This window comes from Phaethon lepturus, unplaced genomic scaffold, assembly GCF_000687285.1.
Source record: "Phaethon lepturus isolate BGI_N335 unplaced genomic scaffold, ASM68728v1 scaffold28456, whole genome shotgun sequence".
Lineage (NCBI taxonomy): Eukaryota > Metazoa > Chordata > Aves > Phaethontiformes > Phaethontidae > Phaethon > Phaethon lepturus.
The window spans coordinates 49,274-76,070 of NW_010547337.1; the positions used below are offsets into that span (position 1 = coordinate 49,274).

The 26,797-nt window shown below is 46.6% G+C and overlaps 2 protein-coding genes across 2 annotated transcripts in view; one reads left to right on the forward strand and one right to left on the reverse strand.

The window, feature by feature from the left end:
• The window catches only part of LOXL2 (lysyl oxidase-like 2), a 41,226-nt gene extending 18,846 nt beyond the window's left edge, over nucleotides 1-22,380 (forward strand). The window contains exons 4-14 of the mRNA XM_010289618.1: nucleotides 4,920-5,142; nucleotides 7,147-7,330; nucleotides 11,459-11,610; nucleotides 12,351-12,505; nucleotides 12,537-12,549; nucleotides 15,485-15,650; nucleotides 15,872-16,115; nucleotides 19,045-19,160; nucleotides 19,694-19,830; nucleotides 20,646-20,757; nucleotides 22,230-22,380. Of these exons, the coding sequence (XP_010287920.1) occupies nucleotides 4,920-5,142; nucleotides 7,147-7,330; nucleotides 11,459-11,610; nucleotides 12,351-12,505; nucleotides 12,537-12,549; nucleotides 15,485-15,650; nucleotides 15,872-16,115; nucleotides 19,045-19,160; nucleotides 19,694-19,830; nucleotides 20,646-20,757; nucleotides 22,230-22,309 (1,582 nt within the window). The 3' untranslated portion in view covers nucleotides 22,310-22,380. The remainder of the gene's footprint in view (nucleotides 1-4,919; nucleotides 5,143-7,146; nucleotides 7,331-11,458; nucleotides 11,611-12,350; nucleotides 12,506-12,536; nucleotides 12,550-15,484; nucleotides 15,651-15,871; nucleotides 16,116-19,044; nucleotides 19,161-19,693; nucleotides 19,831-20,645; nucleotides 20,758-22,229) is intronic.
• A 2,088-nt stretch (nucleotides 22,381-24,468) lies between these two features.
• Nucleotides 24,469-26,797, reverse strand: part of R3HCC1 (R3H domain and coiled-coil containing 1) — a 7,715-nt gene continuing 5,386 nt past the window's right edge. Inside the window, exons 6-7 of the mRNA XM_010289619.1 lie at nucleotides 26,611-26,706; nucleotides 24,469-24,617 (exon numbers count right to left, since the gene is read on the reverse strand). Of these exons, the coding sequence (XP_010287921.1) occupies nucleotides 24,469-24,617; nucleotides 26,611-26,706 (245 nt within the window). The remainder of the gene's footprint in view (nucleotides 24,618-26,610; nucleotides 26,707-26,797) is intronic.

Sequence of the window (26,797 nt, forward strand, 5' to 3'; positions counted from 1 at the left end):
ACCCCCCCCCCCCCCACTGTAGATTGCTTTAAAATGAGGGGAAAAAAAATAGTGATCCATAGGGAGAATGTTGTGTATTTCAGAGCTGCAGGCTGATCAGTTCAGGCTGTGTTTCCTGCTTTTTGGAAGTCAGGAGCTCTGGTCTTTTTTGTCGTCGTCACTTCAAGCTTGCATTTTGTCACCAGCCTTCACAACAGACTTGCGTCTTCCTACACTGATCCCTAGAAATAACACCCTAAAGCAGATGCAAAATAGTTTAAGTGAAATTCTGTCTTGCTTCTTTCCTACGCTGTGACCTGTGGAGTGGGAAAGTGTCAACTGGTTAGGGGGAGAACTGAATTCTCCAGGCAGGAGTTGTGGTTTTCCTGCCTGCTCCTTTTGGCCTGTGCAATTGCTATTTCTGAAAGCTCCCTCTGGGACTGGCTGGCCACGTTTTGTTTCTTTCATTAGCAAGATCATGATCAATTGAGGTCCTTGGGTTGGAATAGTGTAAAGCCACATAGCAGCACGAAGAATATAAAATAAATAACTCAACTGGAATTCTGTTTTCAGGCTTCCCAGGGACATGAGCAGCGAATTAATAATTGCTACCAGGTGGTCTCATGTCTTGCCCTGGACACCAGTTTAGAGGAGTGTTTGCTTCCATCAGTGCAGCATGTCTCATCCAAACTCGGCTCTGAGATCCCCATCCCCTGCATCAGAGCAGGAGGGCAGAATAAATTACCTGTAGTAAGAGAAAGTAGATTTTTTCCTGATTCTCAGTTTTGGTGTTTCCAAGAAAAGCATTAACTTTAGCAGCTGGAGCCATCTGCCTTAAGTAAAAGGGTGCTTGGTAATTGTCTTGTCTCTTGCAGTAGTACACGTGGAGATGGAAAAACTGAGGCACAGTTGTTCAGCATAATATTCAGCAACGTTGAAAATCCTATTCACTGCTTACAATACCAGGCTTGGAGATCTCTGCTACCAAGCTTAGTAGCCTCAGTGCCCTAATACCTTTCTCACCTTTGCTTATTTTTGGCAAGCAGTAACAGCTTGCTGGGCTTCTGCACCCCAGAAAGATATTTTGGAAAACATACTGAATATTATCCCAGGTTGGAAGAAGATGGGATGTCGTTTTATTGGAGGGAAGAGACTTGTAAAATTTTGTCAGCTAGACAGTTTTGTCTGGTTAGCATAGTTTAAAAGGCTGTTTCCTTTCTTGGGGTGTTTGCCTTTGTGCTTTGTGTTGCTGGCAGATGCATCACGTACAACCAGCATTGCTGGTAACCTTGCTGGTGAGGGAAACCTCCCAGTTCTGGTCTGAGAACTTCACAAGTGATCTTTTGCTTCGTGATTGAGGTACTGGAATGACAAGCACTGTAATCTGCTTGCCTGGGCCCTGAGAGCACTGCTGTCTGCTTTGTCCCACGTGCTTTCTGGTCGTGTCCTCTCCTGGGGAGGGAAGAGTTCATCTCTGGCTGGTCCCGTGAACTAAGCCCTCTCTCCATGTGAGTGTGAAGCCTCAGAAACGTTCTTGTAATTTCTTGGACTTTGCTCTCCCGAACTTGTAAATACCATTCTCCCAGAGCGGATCCTTTCCCGCTCCTGCTCTGCAGCTGGGAGACGAGCTGGAATTGGGTTTCTGCTGGCTAGGGCTGCGAGTACCCCCTTCCCACATCCCCGCCAGTCCCACTCCCCACAAACTACAGCTCTGCATGCTGAGTTAGCTGATACTCTGCTCTGCTTCTGCACAATGGTGGGAGGTGAAATGATTTGCAGATGGATTTTGCTTGAAAGAAAACAACTTAGTTCATTGTTGTCCCGGTGCCAGGGTTTTATTCCTGAATGTAACTTAGATTCTGCAGTTGACAGCACAATTTATGTTAGGAAATGAAACAAATCTCAGTGTTGTTTCCATGTTCTTGTTCATTCTTCAAAGTGATTTTATATAGGCACCACTTGTTAACTCCTCCTCCCAACTCCTGCTCCAGTTGAGAAAGCAGAGTAGAATTAAATGCATTTTGCTGATGGGGAGAGTAGAATTTTGTGACTGGAGCTGCCTAAGGCAGAGATGGACCTGATGCCTTCTTGAGGCTGTAAGCTTTGTGATTTGTCAAAGAATTGGATGGAGTCTCCCAGTTTAACCAGTCTGCTCATAGCATTATAAACCTGGTCAGATGTGTAGGGCAGTTATTCACTTCTATGCTTGTAGTAGAAATCCTCATGGTTTGGGTTCTCCCTAGCAAATCCAAGATCTTAAGGGCTTTGGCAGAAGCTGGCAGGTCTGGCTCCTCTTCTGGCTCCCTGAGGCTGAAGACAGCAAACTTGTTAACTTCAGTAAATGCTTGAAGAATTTCTCAAGGGTAGAGACTTACAAGGGTAGGAACTCACACCCCTGAAGAGGAGTTCACCAGCTTCTGTTCAGTGTATTATGGGTGAATTTTCCTGGTGTGTACATGTGTAATGGTTTGTTTTCCCTTCCTCGAGTCCTCTCCGATGTGTTCTTACTTAGCAAGGTTCCTTTAGCTAAACCTTCAACCGCTTCGCACAGCCCTTGGGCTTAACCTGTGTCTTTGTTTAAAGCTTATGTGGTGAAGGACCATCTCTCCTGACCAGCTGAAATCAAGTTTGGGCTCCAACTTGATCTAGAATTGGCTAAACTCTCACAGCATGACTGTTCACTCACACCTCTGATCTGAGCAGCATTGCTTTTGACTTAAAGCAAGGCCAGTGAGAGGTGGGTTGCATCCTTTCTGTGTTTAAAAGTGAATAACAAGGATGCTCTGAGTTTCTATCTGTAAAGATCATCTGTATTCTACGTTTTTTTTTTTAAATATATATATTTTTTTCAGTCTGGGGAAATGAGGCTTTCTCTGGCTATTTCTCCCCAGCCTAACAAGGGCTGTTAATACCAACCAGATGTTAATGCCTCATGAAATTTCCAGGATGAGGTCATTGTTGCTATTCTAAGGCATCCCCATAATTACTTCTCTAAGACAGGCTGTGTTTCTTGTCTGCTTTGGAGTTCGTGGAGCGCTCTGCACACGTCTGTGAAGGGCCCTCAGTGAAAATACACCTTCAGGTTCTCCCTTCCATACTGAGCACAGAGACTGAAAGGGTGGTGGAGCAGAGCTGGCTCGTGCTAGGAGAGTATGGAGTAGCGTCGCTGAACGCAGGTGCCTCCGGATGCTTTCCAGTGTGTAACGTATGCCTGAATCTTCCCCATCGTTCTGCAGTACAGGAGAGCAGTTAATGTTCAAGCGGGACCTCGGTGCCGAGCTTCAGCAGTCCAAGGATAGAGGCTTTCATGGCTTTTTGGTAGACAGGTAGTGTCCTGGGTAGTTTAATTAAAAGGAAGAAAAATCTTCAAGGTTTGGTCCAAATTGAACTAGCTGAGAAGTTGCTGGCACTTTCTTTCTGCCTGCATCCTCCCTGTTTTTACTGTTCTATTTTTTTAAATTTTATTCCCCCTTTCTGTTTCCCATTCATTTTCTGTTGATTCCGGGTCCCTGACAGCTCTGGTTTGACAGACTGGGAGTTTGGCAGCCGGTCTTTTACCCACAGGATAGGCAGGTTGCCTGTTCCTGCTCCATGGGATAGACCTCAGCCCTGCCTCATCCTCTGTCCTTTCCAGCACAGTGTTTACTCCCCATCACGTGGTGCAATTGCATCTCTATCTCCTGGCCCTAACCTCAACCCGGAGAAATTTGGTTCCAGAAAGTATTAGTCAGTGGCTGTGAGCCATATGAGCCTAGACAACTGCTGAGCTTGTCATCAAAGCTTAGCAAGCAAAGAGGAAAGATAGTCCTCTCGGGCATCTGAGATGGTGCAAATTAGCCCACACAGGACCACCAAAGGGCATCATCTGAGAAAACCTTGACCTGTCCAGTTTTGTTTCAAACCAGCAACTTATAAAAGGCTCTTTGTTCCTTTCCCAGATCCTGTTCAGGCTCTCCGTCCTGCAGAATTGGTGCTCTTTCTCCCAGCAAGTTCCACCCACCTTGCTGTGCCATTTATCACAGCTGATCTTTGGATCATCACGGCTGCATGGCAGCTAGTCCTGGAATAAGGAGCAACACGGGGATCTTGCAAAGCCACGTCAAGATCACAGCAGGGCGTTGGCTCCCTCTGTGCCTTGACTTTTTTTTTTAACTTCTAACATTTCCATTTTAGTAATGATCTGACCCATATTTCTGTTTCATTGACTGTTTTAGCTCCGATAGTCATCCGACAGCCTTACAATGCAGTTAGGATGAAGCTGGATTACTTTCTTTTCTCGCTTATCACACACTCTCCCTCCCGCTTAGGAGTATGTGGCACAGCTCCAGGCAAATACTACGGTTTGGGAGCAAGAAGCAGAAACTGCTGCCAATCTCCTCTGCTGTGAACGTGTCATCAAGGGAATTGCTCTTGCTCTCGGAAACTGCTTTCAAGCTCACAGCTGTTAACACTGCAGCTTTGAGAGAAGCTGGAGATCCGTGGCTTTTTCCCAGTCTGCCATCTTCTCACAGCTGATAGGTGATGGCCAGCAAAGAGAACAGCTCATGTACGGGAGAGGTCTTTTGGGGTCCTCTCCAGTCCAAATTCACCAGCGTTAATTTGCACAGGCTCTGTTTGTACACGGCCTTTTGAATTAACTGCTCTCTGACCCCTACAGAACGTAGGGATCTCTGTTATGTGTCTCTCCTTTGAGTGCTGCACAGTTGTTGCTCTAGCTGCACTGTTGATTCATACTCCGATCTTTAGCTTAAGCAGATGACCTATTTACTCCCAAGTGACACCTTAACAGAGAGCCATTGTGTGTATGAATGGATCAGCCTTCAAATAATGCTGTTCAGTCCTCTTTCTATTTCAAGGCTTTTTTCCCAAATGTGGCTACATCAGTGCAGTTTTTATGGATTCCTAACTTTTATTTTCCTGTTCCCTTTTATTCCTTAAAGGATGTTTGCCAGCAGAAGGAAGCAGCATTACTGGGCTTACTCAATGGACTGCAGTGGGAACGAGGCTCATATCTCCAGCTGCAAACTGGGCAATCACCTCAATGTGGATGCAGAGAAAAATGCAACGTGTGAGAATGGGATGCCTGCAGTAGTCAGCTGTGTCCCTGGACGCGCCTTTGCCCCCAGCAGCCACAGCGGCTTCCGAAAAGCCTTCAGGCAGGAGGTGAGCAGGGAGTGAATGCCACCCGTGAAGTAGGAAAAGCCTGGGGGTGTAACTATTCACCACCAGTTATCAGCTGTAGGGCCTGAACATGCGTATGCCCGTAGCCACAAACCAACCTGTTGTGCAAACGCCCCCTCTTTGTATTTCTTTCTCGCTACCAGCCCAGCTGAGTTTCTGTTTCCTGTCCTCACAAGTACATGGTACCTTGCCTCCGTCTACAGGCTCGGAAGGGTGGGAGACTGGCTCGCCGCTGCAGCTGCCAAGGCTGTGAGCAAGTAGTAAGAAAATACATTTGTCACGTTTCTGTTTGAGCTGTTCTGTTCAAGCCAGTTGAAAGCATGCCCAGTTGCTGCTGGGCTTTGCTGTTTCACAGTCACTTAAATGCTGCTGGGTTGTCTCTCCCATGGAGGTACAAGGGAAATAAGCTGGCATTTCCGCTGCCCCTGTGTCTTCTGCAAAGAAATACCCTGAGAGACTGGGAAAACATGGCCTACAGGAAAGGTTGAAAAAGCTGTGTGTGTTTAGTCTAGCAAGGAGACGGCTGGGTGGTAACACAAAAATTCTAAGATATTCAAAAGGCCGTTATAAAACAACCCTGGAGTCAGTTGTTCTGTGTCAGTGGGGCAACTGAATGTGAAAGAACAGCTTAACTTGCAGCAAATGTGGTTTAGGTTGATGCTAAGGGAAATTTTCCAGCTCTAAGGTATGTGCAGCCTTAGGATGCAGGAGTGGTCTCAGGGTCTGGAGACCCTTAACGCTGGGTTGGAGGGGTTTGGGGTTTTGTTTTGTTGTTGTGGGGTTTTTTTTTTTTCCCAAGGTGCATTAAGTGCTGTGGATCTTTCCTGTGGCTTGGCTTGGCTGTAGCCGGCATCCCCCCAGTCCTATAGCTCTGTGACTCCAGGAGAGGGCTTTCTCTTGGCACCTGAGAAGTCCCCAGACCATACCTCCAGACACTGTAGTGGGAATAGTGCAGTTCTGTCTGTGGTTTGCTTGCCTGGAGCCCAGGCACTTTTCTGCACAAGCGCTTGCAGGATCTAGGCCTCGAAGGTGAAAGGTCTCGTAAATTATTACTAATCTTCAGAGCCATGCACGTTGCCAAGTAATTCCTTAAGCCTTTGTGTAGGCTTTGGATGTCCTTCATGTGACCCCAGCCTGGAGAACTGTATATGCTTCCAGTTTTAAAACCTAAGGGTTTCTTTTTTGCTCTCAGACTCTGCACAAATCACGTGGTGTTCCCATAACTAAGACTCAGCTCCCACCACAACAACACATCTGTCGGGTGCAGCAGCTGGCGGGGTCTCTGCTTGGTACTGGGGAAAGATGCAAGCGATGTATAGTCAGTGACTGATAGAAATGTAAGAATAGAAATTAATGGAACTGGCCCTACCACTCAGCTGTGTATTTCTCACTATGGTCCACCAGTCGTAACTGCAGTGGACAGGTAGGTTTTACGTGGCTTGAGCTCCACGCTGGTCTCCTCGGTTAGCCCGGGATCCCTGTCTGGAGATCTGCACAGCAAGTGAACCCATCTAGCAGCCGAGCCCCAGGCAGTGAGTGGATGAGAGCCGTGCGCTCGCTGGCTCGGTGTGATTCCCAAGCCTCCTACAAGGCTCCCAAGAGATACGGAATGAGAACCGGGCTGCTGAATGTCCAGCCGCTCCTGTGCACAGCAGTGCTCTTCTGCTGTGGAACTGCTTGTGTGAAAAAGGCTCCTAAATCCAAGCACTGAAACTGCAGAGAACCAAGATGTCTCTTTTTATTCTCTGCCCAAGTATGGGGACGTGAGAAACATGTCTATGCATACCATAAGTCTTAGCAGTTAAAGATCTTCTTTCATCCAGCACTTCTATCCTTTTTTATTATGTGGTGGTTGTTTTAAGGTGCCTCAGGGTGATACTTTTTGGGCCACAACTTACCTGCAGCCACATGCTGTAAATAAGAGCTGTAAGAAAAGATGCTTTGTTCTTAGGCAGTGGTAACACCACTTCTGTCTGTGTCTTCCAGCAACCACTGGTGAGGCTGAAAGGGGGAGCCAACACCGGTGAAGGACGCGTTGAAGTGCTGAAAAATGGGGAGTGGGGAACGGTTTGTGACGATAACTGGAACCTGGTGTCAGCCAGCGTGGTGTGCCGAGAGCTGGGCTTCGGGAGCGCCAAGGAAGCAATAACAGGCGCAAGGCTTGGGCAAGGTAAGAGCAGTGAGACCATTCATGCCTTGTCCACCTCTGAGAACCCTTTCATGATTCAGGGTGGACTGTATTTTTACTGGGATGTTTGTTTTGGGGACAAGGAATTTATTCCTTACCCTTAATAAGTCTCTTGAGCCCAGGAGCTTGAGGCCGAACTGGAATATGTGACTTAGAAAAATCTTGAGATTCCTTGAAAGAAGTCTAGTGATGAGGAGTTTAACCTTTCTCTCAGACAGCTGCTTCAGTAATTACTTCTTCATTATCATATCTGCTCTCAGATTCTCTTTACAAGTTCTCTAGAACCACATTGTGGTGTAATGCATTACTAGAAGGTTCCTGGCAAAAATGGTCCTGGATCTAGACTTCAAACACTCTCCAATTTAAGACCAGAACATTAATTTAGCCCATTATAAATAGAAGGGCATTTGAACAGTTCAGAGCCAGGCTTGGGTTTGGATTTCCTGTATTTGGGAATTGGTTTAAATCCCAAACTGTGGTAAACAGCAACTCAAAGCCTAACGTACACCCTCTCAAACCACCTTTGGATTCACACGCCTCGCTCCCATAGTGTAAACCCTAAAGAAAATGACAGCAAACCAGACCCTTTATTGTGAGACTAAATGAATGGGTGAAGTTTCTTCAGCCCAGCATGGCTTGGAGAACGGAAGGGAAAGTAACAAACAGCATGTGTAAGGCACAGTGGTGGTGTCCACAGTCTGGAAATCTTTAAAGTGTGACCTGTCCATTGGATTTGCCAAAACAATCTTGTGGTGGGATGCAGGGAGCTGCTGATGTGTTTAGCTGCATCTAGGAAACAGCATAATCATCATGGGGGGGAAGCAGCTGCCCCGTGAGGGAGGAGAACATGCCGTTCCCTGCTATCTCCCGCAGCCGCAGTCTGGAAACTCTTAGCAGTGGCTGCCGATTCCCACACATTTTCCTTTCTTTTAATGCTAAACACCGGCAATCAATCAGTGCACCCTGTTGAAACTGTCCTCTGGGATGGCAAGCGTTCGGTAACTCCTTTCCACAGCCGGATTGTCACATTGTGATAAGAAAAGGAGCTCTTTTGGTCCAGACTTGCCTCCCCGTTCCTGTTGCACAGGGGAGTCTCACAGCTGTTGAACTCTCTGTTCGTGTATGTGTTTACACTTCGCTTTCTTACAGCTGCATTTCAGTGAGTTTGTGTGTTCAAAGACTCATTTGAAGGACCGGTCTTGTCATTGCTGTGTTGGAGATTTAATTTCACAGAATAAAACACATAGACTACATGTTAAATCAATTTGTAGTGTCTAGAAGTTCCAGTTAAGACAAAGTGACCTGTGAGACATGAGTGCCTGCCATGAAGAGTTCAGGGTATGGAGAGGACAATTTATCCCCCCATTTATAAATTGGCAACTGAGACCCAGATTAAACAATTTACCCTTATTCACACAAGAATGTGTTGAAAGGAAGATACTGAGCCTAGATCTCCTGAACGTGTTGTCCACTGCAGCATCCTTGGAGGGAGAACATAGGAAAAAAAACTTCATGTAATAGGTTAAAATAAATGTCAGATATACAGTCCTAATGCTGTTCTTCTATAAAGGGAATGGCATGGGAGGAAATATAATTTTTATCACCATATTTCAGCACATGCAGCAATGCAGTTTGGCTACATTTCAGTGCCTGGGACAGCAGCACTTACTGCCTCCATGTGCTATGCAAGAATTTCCCCAAGCAGAACAAATGTACCAGGGTTACGTGGATCAGCACCGTGGTCCTGCCCTCTTGCTTTGTCATTTCATTGGTATGACTTTGTTGGGCTATTTCAGTGGAGAATATCGGACTGGATCCGTCCCTGCATTCTTGGTGCGTCACCCTCCAATTCTGGTCAGCATCAAGGCATTCCTCCTACTCGAACTGTTCGTCAGCTTGTAAAACAACTAGGTCAGTGTCACCATTTCCAGATGTAGACCACAAACAGGATTTTAATAAGAGAGAAGCAAAAAAGGCTAGATACGCATTCCACAGTGGCCTCAGCCTAGGGTGGCCTCAGCACATTGTACAGGCCTTGTGTGATGGGTAAATACAGGGCTGGTAGAAGTGCTAAGGTGCAAAAGGTGGTCGGAGCCAAATTAATTCTGTGAATGAGATTGAACCCAATACATTTACATCTCTGCCTTTGTTGTTCCTGCTGCTGTTGCCAGAAGGCAACTCCAGAGTACATCCTCACTCATTCCACCACACAATTGCGGAAATATGCTAGAGAGCATTTTTTTTTCTTTTTTCTGTTTTCCCTGTGCCTCAGCAGACATCTGAGGAGATGAGGGGTTCACCAGGCAGATCATGAAAGTGTTGCCCACAGTCAGGTCTCTGAGTCACGGGTGTGCTGGCTGCCACATAGAGATAGGAAGGCTCCAGATGGCAGTAGGAAGAGGTTTTTAAACAAAAGGATCTCACCTGCTCTTAATAACCCAGTTACATCTTCCCACCTTCCAGTGTCAGCCCTTTGCTTTGAACTAAAAGGAGCAGGCTTGATGTTGGGTAAAATTTTCCCTTCCAGAGAAATGAGCAAAAAAAAGGGTTCATGGTGAGGCAGCGCGTGCCCGGGAGGCTGCTGGTCAGAGCCCAGTTGGCAGTTCTGCCGCTGTCTAACTTGGGGCAATTTGTGTTGTCTCTGGGTGCGGACGAAGAAACGGAGTCAGCAGCCAGGACCTCATTTCCATGGTCTGTTCTCTGCTGATCTGAACGTCTAAGACAGGTACAGCTCTGGCTCCGTGGAGCCCTCATCATGAAAATGGTGTTGCAGGAATGAAGAATCAACAGTTGCTGTCAGAAATGGTAAGAAAACAGCTGCTTTTCGATCTCCATTACCCAGATGGGTCACCCTGGCCTCCGGGCCAGTATGCTATGCGTACTTACAAGGGGAACTCCAAACCGAACACCTATATCTGGTAGTCAACCTCCTCTAGCTGATGGAAAGGGCTGGTGAAGGGTATTGGTGAGTGGATGCTGCTTTCTTGGAAGCTTCTTCTGTGACTTTTGCCTTGCGTCACCACCATCGTTGTGCTGCTTCTGGTTGCTGACCAGAAGTGGGTGCACTGCGGCTCAGACAGAAGCGCCTGGCCAAGGGCTGCGGTGAAGCAAGCCATCTGCAGGTCCAAGCACCGGTTCTGCCCGCGTTGTGATTATGCCAGGTCTGCCAAGAGCACGTTGATAGCAAAGGTCAGGAGTGTTTTTATTCTCAGCCTCCCCTCTCTGAAAACTTCCTAGAAACTGCTGGAGACCAGAGGTTCTACATCTGCTACTTGCAAGGATCTTCTGTCAAAACCATCTGGTGTGTTTCCATCAGTAACTGGTCGTGGATTGTATGGGCTCCAAGAAAGACTCCTGTTGTTCTTCTGTGATGAAGATCATCTGCTGGAACCTCTGGAACCTTTTTTCTAACCAGCTTTGGGCTCAGATTGGAAACGGGACCCGACAGCTTTACAGCAGGATTATTGCCTTCTCATATGTGTCTCTCTCCTCTTGCTACGTCTCTTTGGTAGAAAGGACAATTGTCTGCTGCCACTTGACCAGGGAGGAACCAAATTATTCAACTTGGCTCCCAACACCTTGAGACCGTTCTCTGCAGTACGAAATGTTTCCATCAGCATTGTTGGAGTCTGTAAGACACACCTGCCCAAAGTGTTTCACTGACTTTTCACACATCCCTGTGGTGTTATGTTTTATTGTCCCAGCAAACATGTCTGTGTCCTATTTAAATGTCAGGGCTTGACTGGGAGCAGACTCCAGCATACAGACCCAGCCAAAAGGTCAGAATTTGCGAATTCCTCCAGCTGAAGTTTGAAAATTATGTAACAATGGAAACTTGGCTTTTTCTGTGGCTCTTGCATGCTTGAGTCCTGGAGGCTACTGGAAAGAATTTAATGGTAAAATTATTAATAATAATCTTGCAGCTTTTTGTTTTATTTTTACAAGAAATCATTGGGGTTTTTTCAGGATTACCGTGTTTTCAATGTGCTAGAGGCCAGTGTGATGTCTGCAATGTGTTAATAAATTGTTATTGGATATTTCTTCACCACACAGTAGAATGGGCAGAAGGTATAAGGTCTTTTCTCTTTTTTTCTTCTTTTCCTCCCCAAGGCATGGGTCCAATTCATCTAAATGAAATTGATTGTACGGGCTTTGAAAAGTCAGTCACGGACTGCAAGTTCAACATGGAGTCTCAGGGCTGTAACCATGAAGAAGATGCTGCTGTGAGATGCAACGTTCCAGCTATGGGTTTCCAGAATCAGGTGAGAAACCAAGTGAGATCTGGATGCGAGTGAGCGTGGTGAGGTGTTTTCAGCCTGGAGCATTGTCTGCCCTCCCTTGCTACGCAGTTGTCCTGGTTTTAGCCAGGGTAGAGTTAATCTCAGGGCATCTGGGTAGGAATCGTTTCACCTAAGCTGTGCCTATTTGATTTAGATCTTAACATCTGCATTGTATTAGACAGGAAGGCAAATGAGGATGATTTTTGTACTGAGTTTTGAGCTCCTCCCAGTGTGATGTGGCTTATAAATGAGCAAAGTGCCACTAGAGCTGCTGTAAGGCTGGTGCATGCCCCTGTTGTGATGGGATCTTGGTTGGGTCTCATGACAGTGGTACCCGGTGGCTGCTGGCGTAGGTGCTGCTGTCATCTTTGCCACATGGGGCTTAACTGCATGAAGCAGACACGGTTCCTCTGTGTAAAGGCTCCTGCCAAAGGTTCGAAGGGAATGGAGGGGAGAAGCTTTCAGAGGGAGTGTGTTACACTCTTGCAGCTGGTACCGGCCACTTTCAGATGCTGGGCTTGACTAGACCGCTTCCTGCCCATGGTGGGAGATGAACCAGACTGTATCAGCTGGTCTGCCAGCAGCTGAACTGAGGATTTGGGGCTCAGTGGCTTTAACCACAAACCATGAAAAGACCCCGAGTGTTGCTGGCCCAACGGTTGCATCTTCTTTATAAAGTTTGCCATGATGTTCACTCACATACAAATTTTTATGCCCTGCAGCTGCGTCTGAGTGGCGGCCGCAACCCTTACGAGGGCCGGGTGGAGGTCCTGGCGGAGCGCAATGGCACTCTGAAGTGGGGCACCGTCTGCAGCGAGAACTGGAGCACCGTGGAGGCCATGGTGGTGTGTCGGCAGCTGGGGCCGGGGGTGGCCAGGCATGCCTTGCCGGGCGCTGGTGTGCGCCAGCCATGCCTTCCAGGTGAGTCCCTGTGCCCTCCCGTGCGTGCATTTCAGTTGTGGTGGCACACTGTGTTCTTGGGTAAGGGCTACTGGAGGAGAAGGGGAGGAAAAACCCAAACCACAAACCACAGCATTCAGCTTCAAAGCATTAGCTGGAGAGACCCTGAAGGTTAAACCTTGTTGCACAACAGCCGCTGGGGGAAATTCAGAGCAGAAGGAGCTGTTTGCAGCTCTGGGCAAAGCTGCTGTTTTCATGCTCCTCAGGGCTTGGATTTCCTGGGAAGCCTGACTCCCTGGCTGGGCTGGTGGTTGCATGCCCCTTGTCCCTCCCTGAGTCAATGGGGAGCTGAACTCCTCAAGCTGACTGAAATGTGGAAGCAGAGCTTAACCTGGTGTCAAATCACTTGAAAACAACTTGAAAACAGTTTTATTTTGCTCTTGTAGTTACTTCTCAGTGCAGTGTGTTCACTAGTGTGCAGTGGAGCTGGATGCTAGCTCCCTAAGTTGGTTGTATCTCTTGCTCCTCTAGTGACAAATGCCCTAAACCCTCCCTGCTTGCACACGACTAAGAATGGCACTTAATAAAGGGATAAAAGCTACTAACCAACAAGCTTGGGATAACCACAAAGGAATAAAGTGTTCTTTTCCCAGCAAAGCTCTTTGGCGCAGTGAACGGCAGCCCGCTGTGCTGGCTGGAGGAAAGCAAGCAGCAACTGTTAAGAGCTAGAAGCTGGAAGGAGGGAGGGCAACAGATTCCCACCCAGTTCCTAGATGGATAAATGGCATCAGGTGTAAGTAGCTAGTGTAGGCAAACAACGCTGGTGCAAGACTACTCTTCTGTACTGATACATCCCTCAAGGATCACCAGGTGAAAGAGGGGCAGGCAGACCTAGGTGTAATGGTAGATTTTGAAAGGAAATATAACCTCTGGGCCTTTATTGCAGTTCCCAAACTCCAGAAAAATGGGGATTTGGACTCCTAAAATAAACTGGTTTCTCCCTAGGACAAAGCTTGCTCTCTTGCTGTGCTTTGGAAATGCAGCCCCTTTAAAGCATTTCAACTGAGCATCAGCAATCGCCAGCAGCTTTGGGGAAACTTAAGCTCAAAGGGCCACTGAATAAATAAACTTAATGTGTGTTTATATTGATGGGAACCTGCACACAGAAAACAGCCTTGGATCAGTTCTGGGAAAAAAAACTATTTTCCCCTAACAATTTCCGGAAATCGAAAACTTGGACAAACAAGTAAAATGTGGTTGCAGAGAGTGGAGGCTGTCCTCATTCTCCAAGCCCGGGCTTGGTTGGCTCTGCTGCATTTTTGTGCCGTGCCCGGCCTGCTCAGCGTTCAGATGCAGCTGGCCCTGCTGGGCTGCAGCCGTAAACCCAGTGAGAATTGGCATCTCTGCCCACTGCTGGCTGCTTTTGTGCTGGGAGGAGCAATAAGGCCCTGAAATGACTAATAGCCTCAGCATCCTCAGGGCTGGTTGTTGCCTTGGAGAAAGCAGGAGAGTCTGTAGGCAGGAGCGGACAGTTAAAACTCTGCCTGGAGAGCGGTCCTGCAATGAGTTTGTCTTTAAGGAGTGACCAAGGCAGGGCCCAGGAGGACATGCTGGGCTCATGGGCAGGCAGATTCCAACCAATGTAACTGTTATCCATGGCCAGAGAGGGGATCTGCAGGTCGCTGAGGGACACGCTGGGGTCAGATACCGAGGAGGTAGAAGGCTGGAGCTGCCCATGCTGCTGTTAGAGCAATCCCCCTGTGCAAGCTGGTTCCTCCAGCTGATTTGCTTGCATAGCTGCCGAGCAGAGCGCAAGAGCTGAGGATAGCCACATCCCTTGAACGCTGGCCTGTCCAGCTGCCTGGCTCTATTGACACAGCCCTGAGAGTCCAGCAAGAAACAAGACATTTTTTCCTTTAGCTGAGACTGCTGGTATTTAGAACAGAAAAGGCCCTTATGTGCATCCCGGCTGCACCAGCTACACGAGCATAAAGCTACACTGTGTAGAACAGGGCAGCCCTGTGTGCGTGTGTGCAAAGCGTGTTGCTAACAGGGTTAATAAACAGCCTGTTGCAATGGAAGCAATGGGTTTTCTTTTCCTGGAAATGTGCTCCCAGTTTTGACACTAACAGATCAGAAATCTTTTTTCTTCTTTCTTCCCTCCCCTTCTCCTAAGCTTTGCAGTTGCAGCTTCAACGGGGTTTCGTGTGCTTAGTTTTGTGAGTGGTGTTATGCTGCGAGTTAATTTTCTGTCATTCCCACAAGTTTTGTAAAACCGGGTGATGAAGATGAGCAGTGAGCAGGGTTTGAATATCTGTGAATCCCCCCCTTAGAACCAAGAGATGCAGACCCCATTAGTCCTGGTACTCCTCAAATGCTGTGTTTCCACTGGCATTTCCAGCATAGCTGTTAATTCTGCCTCCCCTCCTTGTGCAAGCCGGCACCCTGGCACTGCTTGTGGCCCTCGCAAGTGCACAGGTATCACAACAGATGTGGTTCGGTTGCCGGGCATCTCTCCCAAAGGCTCCGCCTAGATGACTTAAAACAGCCCAAGGACAAATTCATCAGCTGGGTGGGCAAAGCAGGGTGGAAAAGTGAGTTTACTGCTGGATTAAAAACAAGCAGAGATTTAAACCAGCTCAGAAGCAAGGAGGGAGATTTGCTTAATACTGGTCAGATGTTCAGGGCAGGGAACATGGGACTGGGATTAAAACCCAGGTTGACCTGCTTCTTAAGTTCTGCTTTAGTCCTTAAGTTCTGCTTAAACAAACTTGGGCTCATTCCCCAAGTTACTCCACTCCAGCAGCCTTTGGAAAGATCTGTCTCCTTGATAGTGTTGGCTCTTGGTTGATCTTCCCTGGAGGGAGAATGCAAGCTATAGGGGATGAATATTCCCCCGGCAGTCCACTGAACACTGAAGAGTGTGTGAAATGCCTTTTTCTGCCTTCCTGCCCAGGAAACCTGGTACTGGCATGGAGACATCACTGCTGACAATGTAGTCATGAGCGGTGTCAAGTGTTCGGGGACAGAGATGTCCCTGGCCCACTGTCGTCACGATGGAGCCGATGTCTCCTGTCCCAGAGGAGGCGGTCGTTTTGGTGCTGGTGTGTCCTGCTCGGAGAGTGAGTAACTGGGATTTGATTTCATTTTGGCGTGTTTGTGCCGCGATACGCAGGAGAAACGGGGTGGCCTATGCTGTGCCTTGGATACGTCAAAACAGTGGCAGATTGCTGCTGATGGGGCTGAGAAATGCAGGGCAGCGAAGGGGCTGGCCCCCGTCTCTGACAGACACTTTTGGGGGGCTTTAGTAGTCCATCAGTTGACTTAAACCCTTCCTTCCCAGCTGCCCCTGACCTGGTGCTCAACGCCGAGCTGGTGGAGCAGACGGCGTACCTGGAGGACCGCCCAATGTTCATGCTGCAGTGTGCGCTCGAGGAGAACTGCCTGGCCAGCTCGGCCGTCAACACCTCCGTCACTTCTGGGTACCGGCGCCTGCTGCGCTTCTCCTCCCAGATCCACAACAACGGGCAGTCCGACTTCCGCCCCAAGAACGGCCGCCACGCCTGGGTCTGGCACGACTGTCACCGGTGAGTACCGCGAACGCGGTTCCACACGGTCCGTGCCTTCTTCCACCCTCTTCTGCTGCTGCCCGGGGGGGACCAGTTTGCTGCGAGAGTACGGGGCTGAAATGCTGGAGCCGCGGCGGCAGAGCTGTGACGTGTGTTAGGGCAGCTGTCATCCTCTGACAGCAGGGAAACCAGCTTATTACAGTAGAAATTGTAGTTAAGAAATGGCACGTGAACAAGACAGCTGTGGAGCTCCCACTGGGAGAGATGTATATACATGGGAGTATGCGTATGTACATATGCCTATATACCCACGGTATGTAGAAAGGTGCAGCCATCTGAGCTAGTTCCCTCACCTGGGAAAGGACTCAAGAAGACGCTGTAATTCTGCATTTTTTTAAATCTCGACTCCTCTGTGTACAGCTGGGAGGTGGTTTTGTGCTTATTTTTGACAAACAGTAAATTTGCCCCCATAAATGCATCATTTTTCAGGGGGAAGCTGATAGTTTTAGCCAAAGTAAACCAGGGGGAGGAAAGGAAACTGGAACCAAGCCATCCAGATGCTTTGCTTCTGAAATGATGGCTTGTTACAAGGTTGATTTTCCCTAATTTGGGGTAAAAGGGAGCTCAGTAACTCACAGGCTCTTGTCCTGCCGCTGTTGTAAGATTTTCGCTTTGTGAAAACATTAGAACAGGAAATTCTCAAATCTAACAGTCCTTTATAGTCCTCATAAACAGTGTGAGGCGAGACGTGTAGGCACTACTACTAGTCCGAAGCTTCATACCGTGGTGTGGGGCAGATGTTGGCCACTTCCCTTGCAGGCAGGTTGGTTTGTAATGTGTGCAGTTGGAGGCGCAAGCAGAGCTAAAACCTCAGCAGCACAGAACCGAAGGTAAATAGAAAATGGGGTGGTGAGGGGAGGCGGAGACCCAGACCCGCGCAGTGTGAGTATCTGCCTTGCAAAGCTTTGAGCACGTCGCAGGCGGCTTAGAAAGGCGGGCACTTGGAGCTCTTCGGGAGAGACTGCCTAAGTGAGGAGAGACTGGGATCAGGAAGAGGCCGAGAGCCATCTGTGTGCTTTAAACTGGATTCTGTTTATACAGAGGAGGATGAACTCAATCCCTCTTCAATCCTTCCAGTCTGTAAACACCAGAATGTAAACACCTCTTTGAATGATTCAGACATATTTCAGAAACTGAGTCAGACTTGAGGACCTCAAACTTTTATCAGAGGCAGCCAAATTAGACAGCCTCAAGTCAACAGCTCAGCCACTGCAGAATGCCTCTCCTTTCCGAGCTGCCTCACCCCGTCACTGCGAGCTTCTGTTTAGTTGGCTTTTGATGTGGAAGTAGAACAAAAATGGGGAAGGCCTGTAGCAGGGAGGGAAAAGTGATTTGCTTCTGGCAGGTGGCAATTTTTTTTTGGTTAGGGGAAAGGCAGGGAAGAGGCAAGAAAGAAACCTGCTCTCTAGAGGAGAGATTTCCTTCCCTTCCCTCCTTGCTCTGCCTTTATGTGCAAATGTGTGCAGAGTGATGCTGCAGTAATGGTGGCTGGAAGTTTTTAGGCCATTATTATTTTCACAGCTGGAAAGGAGAGGATTTCTGCACTCCTTTTTATTATTTTTTTTTTTGCTTTTGGGCGGGGCGGGGGGGGCACCAAAAACTCTGAAGCAATGGCTTTTGAATTAGGGTCTGCCTGTGCAGATGCCCCACACCTCCAAGTCGAGCTACGCAGAGGGGCTCTGGTGTCTCTCAGCGCAGTGTTCCCGAAGTTGGGGGAGCTGCGCAGGGATTTAAGGACCCGCTCCGCTCTCGGCACCCTGTCTCCACAATGTGCTCGCGCTGTGGGTTTGCTCCCAATTCCAAGGCTGGGATCAAATTCAATGTGTTGCATCAGCATGACCGCATTTATGTGCCCAGCCCTGACCACGTGGAACACACAACTGTATTTTAATCGGGTACTTCCATCTGCTGCCTGCTCTACGAGTCCCATGGACTTCAACTGGACCAAAGCACAGGCTTAATTTTTTTGCTGAACCAACAGTGTGACACACAAAAGGTCCATGTTCCAGAGTTCAGCATCACCCAAACCCTGCTAACTTTGCCAGTTAGGGGGCTACAGTTAAGCTCTCTCCTAACTGCTGCTGTACCCAACAGTGCTGAAGTTCCTGAGAGCAGCCCAGCCCAGGCTGAGTTGACACTAACACTTCCCCATTTAAAATTATGAAACGTTGTCATCTGTGAGCCCAGCTGTCAGGCTGTTTAGATCTGAGTGGAGTGAGTGCTGAGAGAAGCTGGCCCCATCTGCGGTTGGTTTTCTGCCAATAAATTTACATTCTGCTTCTTGAAAATAAATAAATAAAAATAGCCAGGTTGCTGCTGTGGGTACATCCAGGTCTGTTTGCAGCCTGGTGTTACGGAGCAGGTAAAATATTTCTTGTTCTGGTAAATGACAGGGCCGCTAGAAATAATGACCTGGCTGATGATGGCTTTAATTTTTTTTCCTTTCCTTGCTATTAGAAAACACGGTGTGATCCCATGAAGGCTGGGGTAAGGCTCTCCCCTGGAACAGCTTTTAGTGCTTGATATGTAAACAAGTATCTGGGCCCAGAGCCAGCATGAAGGCAGCATGGGCGATGGTGCCACACAAGATTATGCCCAGGGGAATATTTCCTGGCTGTAGTTTCTCTCATTCTACCTCCTGCAGTGCCGCTTGGTCCGTGGCACTTCACGTGTTGTCGTGTATTTGCCTCCATGGCCGTGGGGCTGGGAGGTGAAATACCTGGCCCGAGGAATGCAACAGCACAAAGACTCGAGTCTGGGCTACTCTCATCCCAGTCGTCGTGCCCTAGCCCATCTCTGCTGGGGCAGACTGTGCAGCCCTTTAGACCTGGTAATTAAGGGGTGTCTGTTTTCCCTAAAGATAATTCTGCCTGTCTGTGCCTTGCAGGCATTACCACAGCATGGAGGTTTTTACCCACTACGATCTACTGAACCTCAATGGAACCAAGGTGGCTGAAGGACACAAAGCCAGCTTCTGTCTGGAAGACACTGAGTGTGAAGCAGGTATATTTGCCAGAGCCTGTTGTGCTGGGAACGTATAGCTGTCCCCATACGGGTGACTGGCTTGACTGGATGCTGTCAAAGTCCTGAGCAGGGCTAGGATGGGGCCTGACAGGACCCAGAAACCAGTCCTGAGGTTATATATGTATGGAGTGGTCTCTACAGGTATAAGAGAATCCCCGAAGGCCCCATATGCTGAGGTTTTCAGACCTCAGCTCCTTACATCCTCACTCTGAGCTGCTCTGAAAACCTGTGTGCATTTTCTGACTCCTGTAAAGTGAGAAATTCCGAAATGTGCCTCTGGGTGATGAGGTATGGAAGGTGGCAGCTCCTCCCATGTGGTTAAGCAGTACGTGTATTAAAATACAATTGAGCAAGACACCGTTGTATTAAATCTCATCCAAAATACTGTGCCTGTAGCTCATCACTGTCTGTGGGAGTTGGAGAACCAGTCCTTCCTCGGACGGGTCTGAGGGTGGGAAATTCCCAGCCCGACTTGCTGGGAATCTAACCCTTTGTGCCTTTAACTCATTTAGATGTGCAAAAACAGTATGAATGTGCAAATTTTGGTGAACAAGGAATCACAGTTGGATGCTGGGACGTGTACCGTCATGACATCGACTGCCAGTGGATCGATATTACTGATGTCCCACCAGGCGATTACCTCTTCCAGGTATGGGGGGGGAAAAAAGAGGGTTTGAGACACTGCTGTTGTTTTTATCTTATCCATTGGTTACCTGGTAAACCAATGGTTTATTTATACATCTCCTACAGCACTATCAACTTCTGATTGCAAAGAGATTATATTCCCGGGATACCTAAGAGATGAAAAAATTACCGAACAGGACAACAGAATTCCCAGATTGCACTTTCCCGAGTGAAAAATCAGGGCAAATAACCACAGCCACAGCTTAGAGATGACAGTCTTAAGGAGCCTGGCCCCAGCTAATACTTGGTAGTCCTACGCAGTCTGCGTGCAGCTAACGTTGTTAGCACACTGCATGACATGTCACGTATAGGCACGGCATCCCGTGTTGTCTTGTATGAAGCTTTTCAGCTGTTTGTAAGCAACGCTCGCTTCACTCAGGGATTAAGCAGTGCTATTCTTGTGCTGTTTGCACGAGGAGTTAAGACTCTGCCTACAGTCTGTTTTGTGTAAGTGAGTGGAGTGGGGGGAATTCTTTGGTTCTAAAAACAGCCCTTTAAACTGGAGAGGAGAGAAGGGAAGAGGAATTATTTTTGTCTGCACTGCTATCGTGTGAAAGGTAGAGAAGGTGTTTGAGGGTATATCTTGGTGCATGGGGGAAGGTGTGATCTTGATCTGGCTTTAATCAAGTAGTTTCTGCCTCCTTGCAAAATGAGTTAGGTTTTTTTCCTGTTCAAAGTATTATGCTGGAATGAGAGCGCTGTTTCTGTCTCAGTTTCACTAGTGTTATACCCAGCCCACCTTTAAATAACTTCATGCTGTGTTTCTCCATCACTCCCTAGGTTGTCATCAACCCAAACTATGAAGTTGCTGAGTCTGATTATTCAAATAACGTGATGAAATGCAGGAGCCGGTATGATGGGCAGCGCATCTGGATGTACAACTGCCACATAGGTGAGAGTGACTTCCGCGGGGGGGAATTCTCTGTGCTTCCCTTGGAACGATGAGCTCCTGAGCCCAAGCTGCACTGGTGCTGTTTGCTATAGGCTGTCCAAAGGCGGACGCCAAAGTGTCGCCGTTGCAGGGTCCAACTGCTGCTGGTTGCAGAGGGAAAGACGGCGGGATGGGGGTGGGACGGTTCCTTACCGAGTGCCGTGTTGTGCACGTTACTGGAGCAGCAAGCACAACCTGGGCAGAACCGCTCACTGCGCAAGATCCGACAGCAATCCCTCAGGCTTGGTAGCACGGGGATAACAGATGTTCCAGCTGTGTCCCTTCTACAAGGCAGCGAGTGTTTTTCCCCTCCCAAGACTGTCAGGTATAAGGAAACCTCTTGTGCAATCTGAGAATGTGCTCAGAGTGCCTGGCTAGGTCCAGGCAAACAACTACACCGTCTTCCCTGACTTAAATTATTACCAACCTGGGACTGACCTCTTCAGCCCCCACAGCTTTGCTTTTCTTGAAAAGCAAACAAGGAGCAGCAGAGAAGAGCCCTCTGCTCCAGCCAGAAATGAGAATGCGCTGCTGCTCCCTTGAAGGGGAAGGAAAACTGCGTATTTTTCTTGAATACACATAAAACATTATAATCTGGAATTTTTTGGGGTCTTGGAACTATCAAAGCCAAGCTAGCTTAAATTTGCACTAACAGTCAATTGTCAAGACCATTTAAAAATGGAATTAAGTTGGGGGCTATGTAAGATAAAATGTTTTTAACACAGAAAATAAATTAATAGCAACTGCCTGCCAACCTCCAAATAAAACCAGTGGTGAAGACAATTTCCAGAGCTGGCTCAAGTTCTTCAAGAAGTGTTTTTCCTGAAAAAAATTCCGTGTAACCGCTGATTTTTCTCATTAATTTGTTGGGTTTTTTAAGAAAATACTTGTCTCATGTGTCATGCTTCAGATTGCAACCTAGTTCAGAAAAGCCAAACTCACTTCACTTGGATGAACAGGCACTTAAGTGTTGGATGGGCTCTCCAGCTGAGCTTGAAAATATTTCTAATTAAAAATAAATGTGTTTAGCTTTCATTGTCTCTCAACTAGCAAAAAGGGCATGGTCCTACTTAAGAGCAGCAAACACAATCCATCAGCCCCAAGGAAGAGACCCTTTCACAGGTCCTACTAGTCATCACTTAGTGTTTTTTTTTAAGCAACAACAGCTAGCAGTGAAATCGGGGGTAGTTTTGTAGTCTAGCTTTCTAATACATAAAAGGCTAGATCCATACTTGTCCGTTCCAGTTAGGACGATTTTAAGCATTAATATGCTTAAATTAATTAGTCCAGGAAAGTCTTTGTTCTTTTAGTACTTGCTGTGAAAATGAAGGGCTCAAAGCATCTTTTGCAGATTACCCAATGCCCCAGTGTGTTCTCTGCCTTGTGCTGCAAGCTGCCTTTGCTACCTCCTGCTCTTTCTGTGAACTCCCCAGGTGGCTCTTTCAGTGAGGAAACGGAACAGAAGTTTGATCACTTCAGCGGACTCACAAATAACAAGGTGTCCACCCGATAGACCAGCATCGCCTCCCACCCCACTATTTAAAGAAGCGAGGGTTCCTGCTTCGGTGATTTCCCTAACCACTGCACAAAAAAGAAAATCAAGCAAACAATCAAACTCTAAATTAGCAAGGTAAATTATTTTCTAAAGATGCCTTCCTTCCCAGTTTAGGTGCTAAGACTACCCTGTGTCTCTTGTAACTCCAGTCCCTACTATTGAGATAGGTAGGAGCAGGCTTTTAAACTCTCCTTGGCTCCTCATCTTCACCATTCCAACCTTCTCCACAAAGATTTCTCCCTCCACTTTGCAGCGCCACTTCTAGTCACAGCCGTAGGTCCAGGCTCCAGCAAGCACAACTTGCCTTTGTTTACCATTCATCTTCTTCAAGGCATTAATATTGGTATCTTTAAGCTCTTTGACTCAAGCTTGAATGCACCATTGATGCAAATGCCTCCATTTTGTGACGCTGCTTCTTGAACACAGCTAATCCTCAGTACTGCCATGTCATTACTCCATTTTAGCAGAGAAATACAGGAAAGGAAAAAAAAATTGGAGCAGCTTTTTCTGAGCAGAACAGTATAAAGCATAATTTAATACTGCAATGAAACTCTTGTATTCAACAATCAACTCCCAACACCCTCTCTTAAGCGGAGCAGCTAATGCTGAACTGTTGTCGACAAGTGCGTCAGGGCTCCGTGAAGCTACACCTCCCTTGTAACATCTAGAAGACTTTGCCGGTCTCCTGATGATGAGTGCAGTGGACTGGATTTCCATTACACAGTAAGCTATTCACCCGACAGATTCTGCGTACATCTAAATATTACCTTCTAGGCTGGATATTCACTCTGTCTTTCCTTTAAAGGATGAATTTAGTTAAGGCATTGTATCATCACTGTACCTTGCAGAGGTAACTTCATGGCTTTCATCATCAGGGATCTGGACCTGTGCTGTCACAGACCCACCTGTGTAAGTGGTCTTTAAAAGGAGTTGTACACTCCGTAAATTTATAATGGTGCTAAGTGTCTTCCTCTGTTTGTTTGAGGACACACATTGCTACAGCTTCTCAGACACAGCTACTTGAATAAAAATGTTTTACCCAGAAAAATATTTTATATGCCATTTGTGTATTTCTACTCCGTGAAAGTTTAGGGCCTTGTTCACAATTCCCGGTACTGAAGTTGTTTGGTTATTTTTTCCCCCCTCTGTGTTTGCACCAAAGACTTCTACAAGCAGCCAAAGTTAACTGAATGCTTACAGCTGACCATTTCAATGCGCCAGGGGATTGAAACTGGCTGCATCCAGCCTGTGCTCCTCCTAACCTACCTCACAGGGATGTTGTGAGGCTTCAAGAATGCCAAAGTCTTTTGCTAATGCCTGTCAGTATTTCTGTCATTTATCCAGTGCCCAGATGGTGGCATCTACCAAAGGTTTTTAGCCTACTGTAAGTTGGAAAACTCCATTTTGTTCTCAAGAGGCCAGAGCATGTAGCAAAAGCAGAGTCTGAGATGCACTGGATGCTCAGTTGCTGCTGCCACAACAAGGTGTCTTGCAGCACCTCTAACACCAGGCTCTGGGCAAATCGAACAGGCAAGTTCTGGTTTTCTTTTCCTCATCCGTGTAAGACAACTTTCCTTGCTAACAGTGAATGAAGCAAGTCAGGCTCTTTAAACACTACATAAATAAGGAAAAACCCTGAAACTCACTTGCATTCAATGCTTGTCAGTTTTGTGGGATATTTTAGCAATAACATTACAGTGAAGTAAACATTAAACAGACTTCTTGACTCTTGCAGATGCTCTGCTCTTGCTTACAGCTGAATTTTGGCTGACAAGATTCAATTCCCTTACTCTAATGCATTTTGGTTTTTTAATTACAGAGCAGGCTCTTCTGTAAGCAGCCTTACTTTCTGCAAGTTGCCTCAGTGAGCAACAGACACTTTGGAACAGAGTAGGGCAAGATGCTGTCTGTAAGGAAGAGCTAACAGCAACCTCGCAGGGCTTGGCTCCTGAGCTCAAGATCTCATTAACAGTAAACTTTTTCCCTTCCCAATTTTAAAAAGAAAAGACGGTGCTAATCCATAAGAGAACATTCCCCGTGGCAACTCACTGTTCTGCATGCAGTTTAATATCACAGCCAAGCTCATCTATACATTTTTTTTTTTTTTCTGAGACTGTTTATCCCTCCTGGTCCAAGCTTTCCGGCAGGAGCACTTCGGTGCCCGAGACGCCCTGCTGCTTGTGGTTCAAACCCAAAGCCCAGGTCACCAGCCTCTTCGCCACTGCAGTGTCGGTCTGGGGTCTCTCTTTTGTAAGGTGAAGGAGCTCTAGGTAAAAAAAAAAAAGGGTGAAAATCATTAAGTTAATGCTTGTTCAGGAACAGTCTTGTGGCTAAACCATAGGTCTGGCAGCCAGAAGGGCTGATTTCTATTTTCTTAGCTCCTTTACAGAATTAGCCAAGGAGCATGAGCAAATCATTCTATCCCTATCCAGTAAACTGCCTTTTCTTTTAGAAAGATGTGCCTCCAGCTTTTGTGCTTAAGATTTTTCAATGACAGTTCAAAAGGTATTTGGCTATGATTAAGCCCCAAGCCTCTTCTGCAGTGGGAGAGCGAGTTGTTCCCCATTAGCTTTCAGGAGCAGCTTCATAACCATTCCTGGCGAAATTCAGCGAGTCGTGTCTCTGAGAACAAAATGAAGGCACCACAGTCCAACCAATTTATCCATGCACAGAAAAATTTGATCTCAATTTAGACTAATCAAAACCAGCAGTCTAAATCCTTAAAAAGCAGCAAGGGAAAAAAAAAAGCAGATTTTTTTTTTTTAACACACCTAAATGTATCAGATGCTTCAGGAAAGCCCTTTGGCCAGTAATCTCCATTTTCTGGTAGACACCTGGCTTGCTACAGTTTCATCTTACAAGAAATGAATACACCAAAACTTTACCAAGTCCACAGTGGTCTAGATTTGGCAGTTACCTAATCATTTATCAGCAACTGTTTGCAAATTTATTATCCAGTTAGCAATGGAGGCTTTGCTTGCTTTTTCAGAATTTTTATCAATAAAGGCAGCCCATCAGCAGCTTAAAGAAAAAGGGGCAGACTCAAAGCAGCCACAGCTTGGAAAATAAAACTGCCACTCTTGACAAAGCTCAAAAAAAAAAAAAAGAGACACTGTCAGCTAATTAAGATCCAAATTTGTATTTGGAAAAAAAAAAGCTAATTAAATGGAATACAAACCAAGATTATATATAATAGTCCTCAGAAGGAGTTTACAACCAGATTAAGAAATGTGCTACAAGAATCAGGAAGCGCGAATGAAAACAGCTGAAGGGGAGAGTGCAAAACCAACTCCAGTTCTTTGACCTTTCACTTAAGACCGCTAGATTAAAAAACTCAGGAACTTTTAACTGTGACAGTGTCCCTTTAAAGCATTAATACTGAAATTTGTTTCCACTGCGATGTACTGTAGAAATAACAGTATAGTTGTACGTTCGGCAAAGTCTCTGCTGCTACAAGATTCATGGCATTTCTTTACTGTGGCAAGTATAACTGATTACAATATGATTTTAAAAGGCAATAAAATAAATAAAACAATGTTAATGGCTAAGCTTAACAATTTTTTCCTTCACCTGATACTGAATAAAATTATGCCAACCACAAAATGTAACTGCTATCGGTTTTGTCTTATCTATTATTGTTAACCCTGCAGAGTAACTGGGCAGGCCTAGGGCATCTGCCGTGCTTTGCCTTCCTGCGGCTATACCCGTCTGCTGAACACCACAGCTGCTCCCTGAAACTTTACAGAAGAGACAACACAGGAAAAGACTGAGCCTGAATTTCAGCAAACCACTGAACTGGAGAATAAACAAAAAGCAAGAGGAGTTGATGCTTTTTTATTCAGTCCTCTTGGAGAAAGAGTGACTGAAAACTGAAGCGTAGGTAGCAGCGGTAGTTCTCTCTCCTGTGAGTAGAATATAATATAATCTTGGTCTGCAAATTCATTTTTGTCATCACATTCACCGGTGCCAACCACTCGTGCCTGCTGCGAACAGGCAGAAAGCAGCATTACTGATGCTAACTATGATACAGGTTGGTGCAAAATACTGTTAAAAAAAAAAAAAGCAGCTGCAGGCTTGTACTGAAAACTCGCTGGCCTGCAGGGCTCATAAAGCTATTAAAAAAACCAAACAAAAAAGAAATACTGGTCTTTAATATGTTTTTCCCTATTTAACTTGTAAGTGTGACCGCTCAGGATATAGAAGACTGATAAATCGAGAAATACAAATAATTATTTATATATTAAAAAAAATTGTCTTACTTGGTCGCTGAAGGGCCTTGATTTTAGACTGCTTTGTTGCATGGATCAATGGTCGGATCTTTAAAGAAGGATAACGTCGTCCGAGGGCTTGAGATGCTTCAAAAAAAAAAGATTGCTGAAATTAGCAGACTGAATTTTGGTAGCTTCAATAATAAAAATGAGTACGTTGTATAGTAACACTGAATAA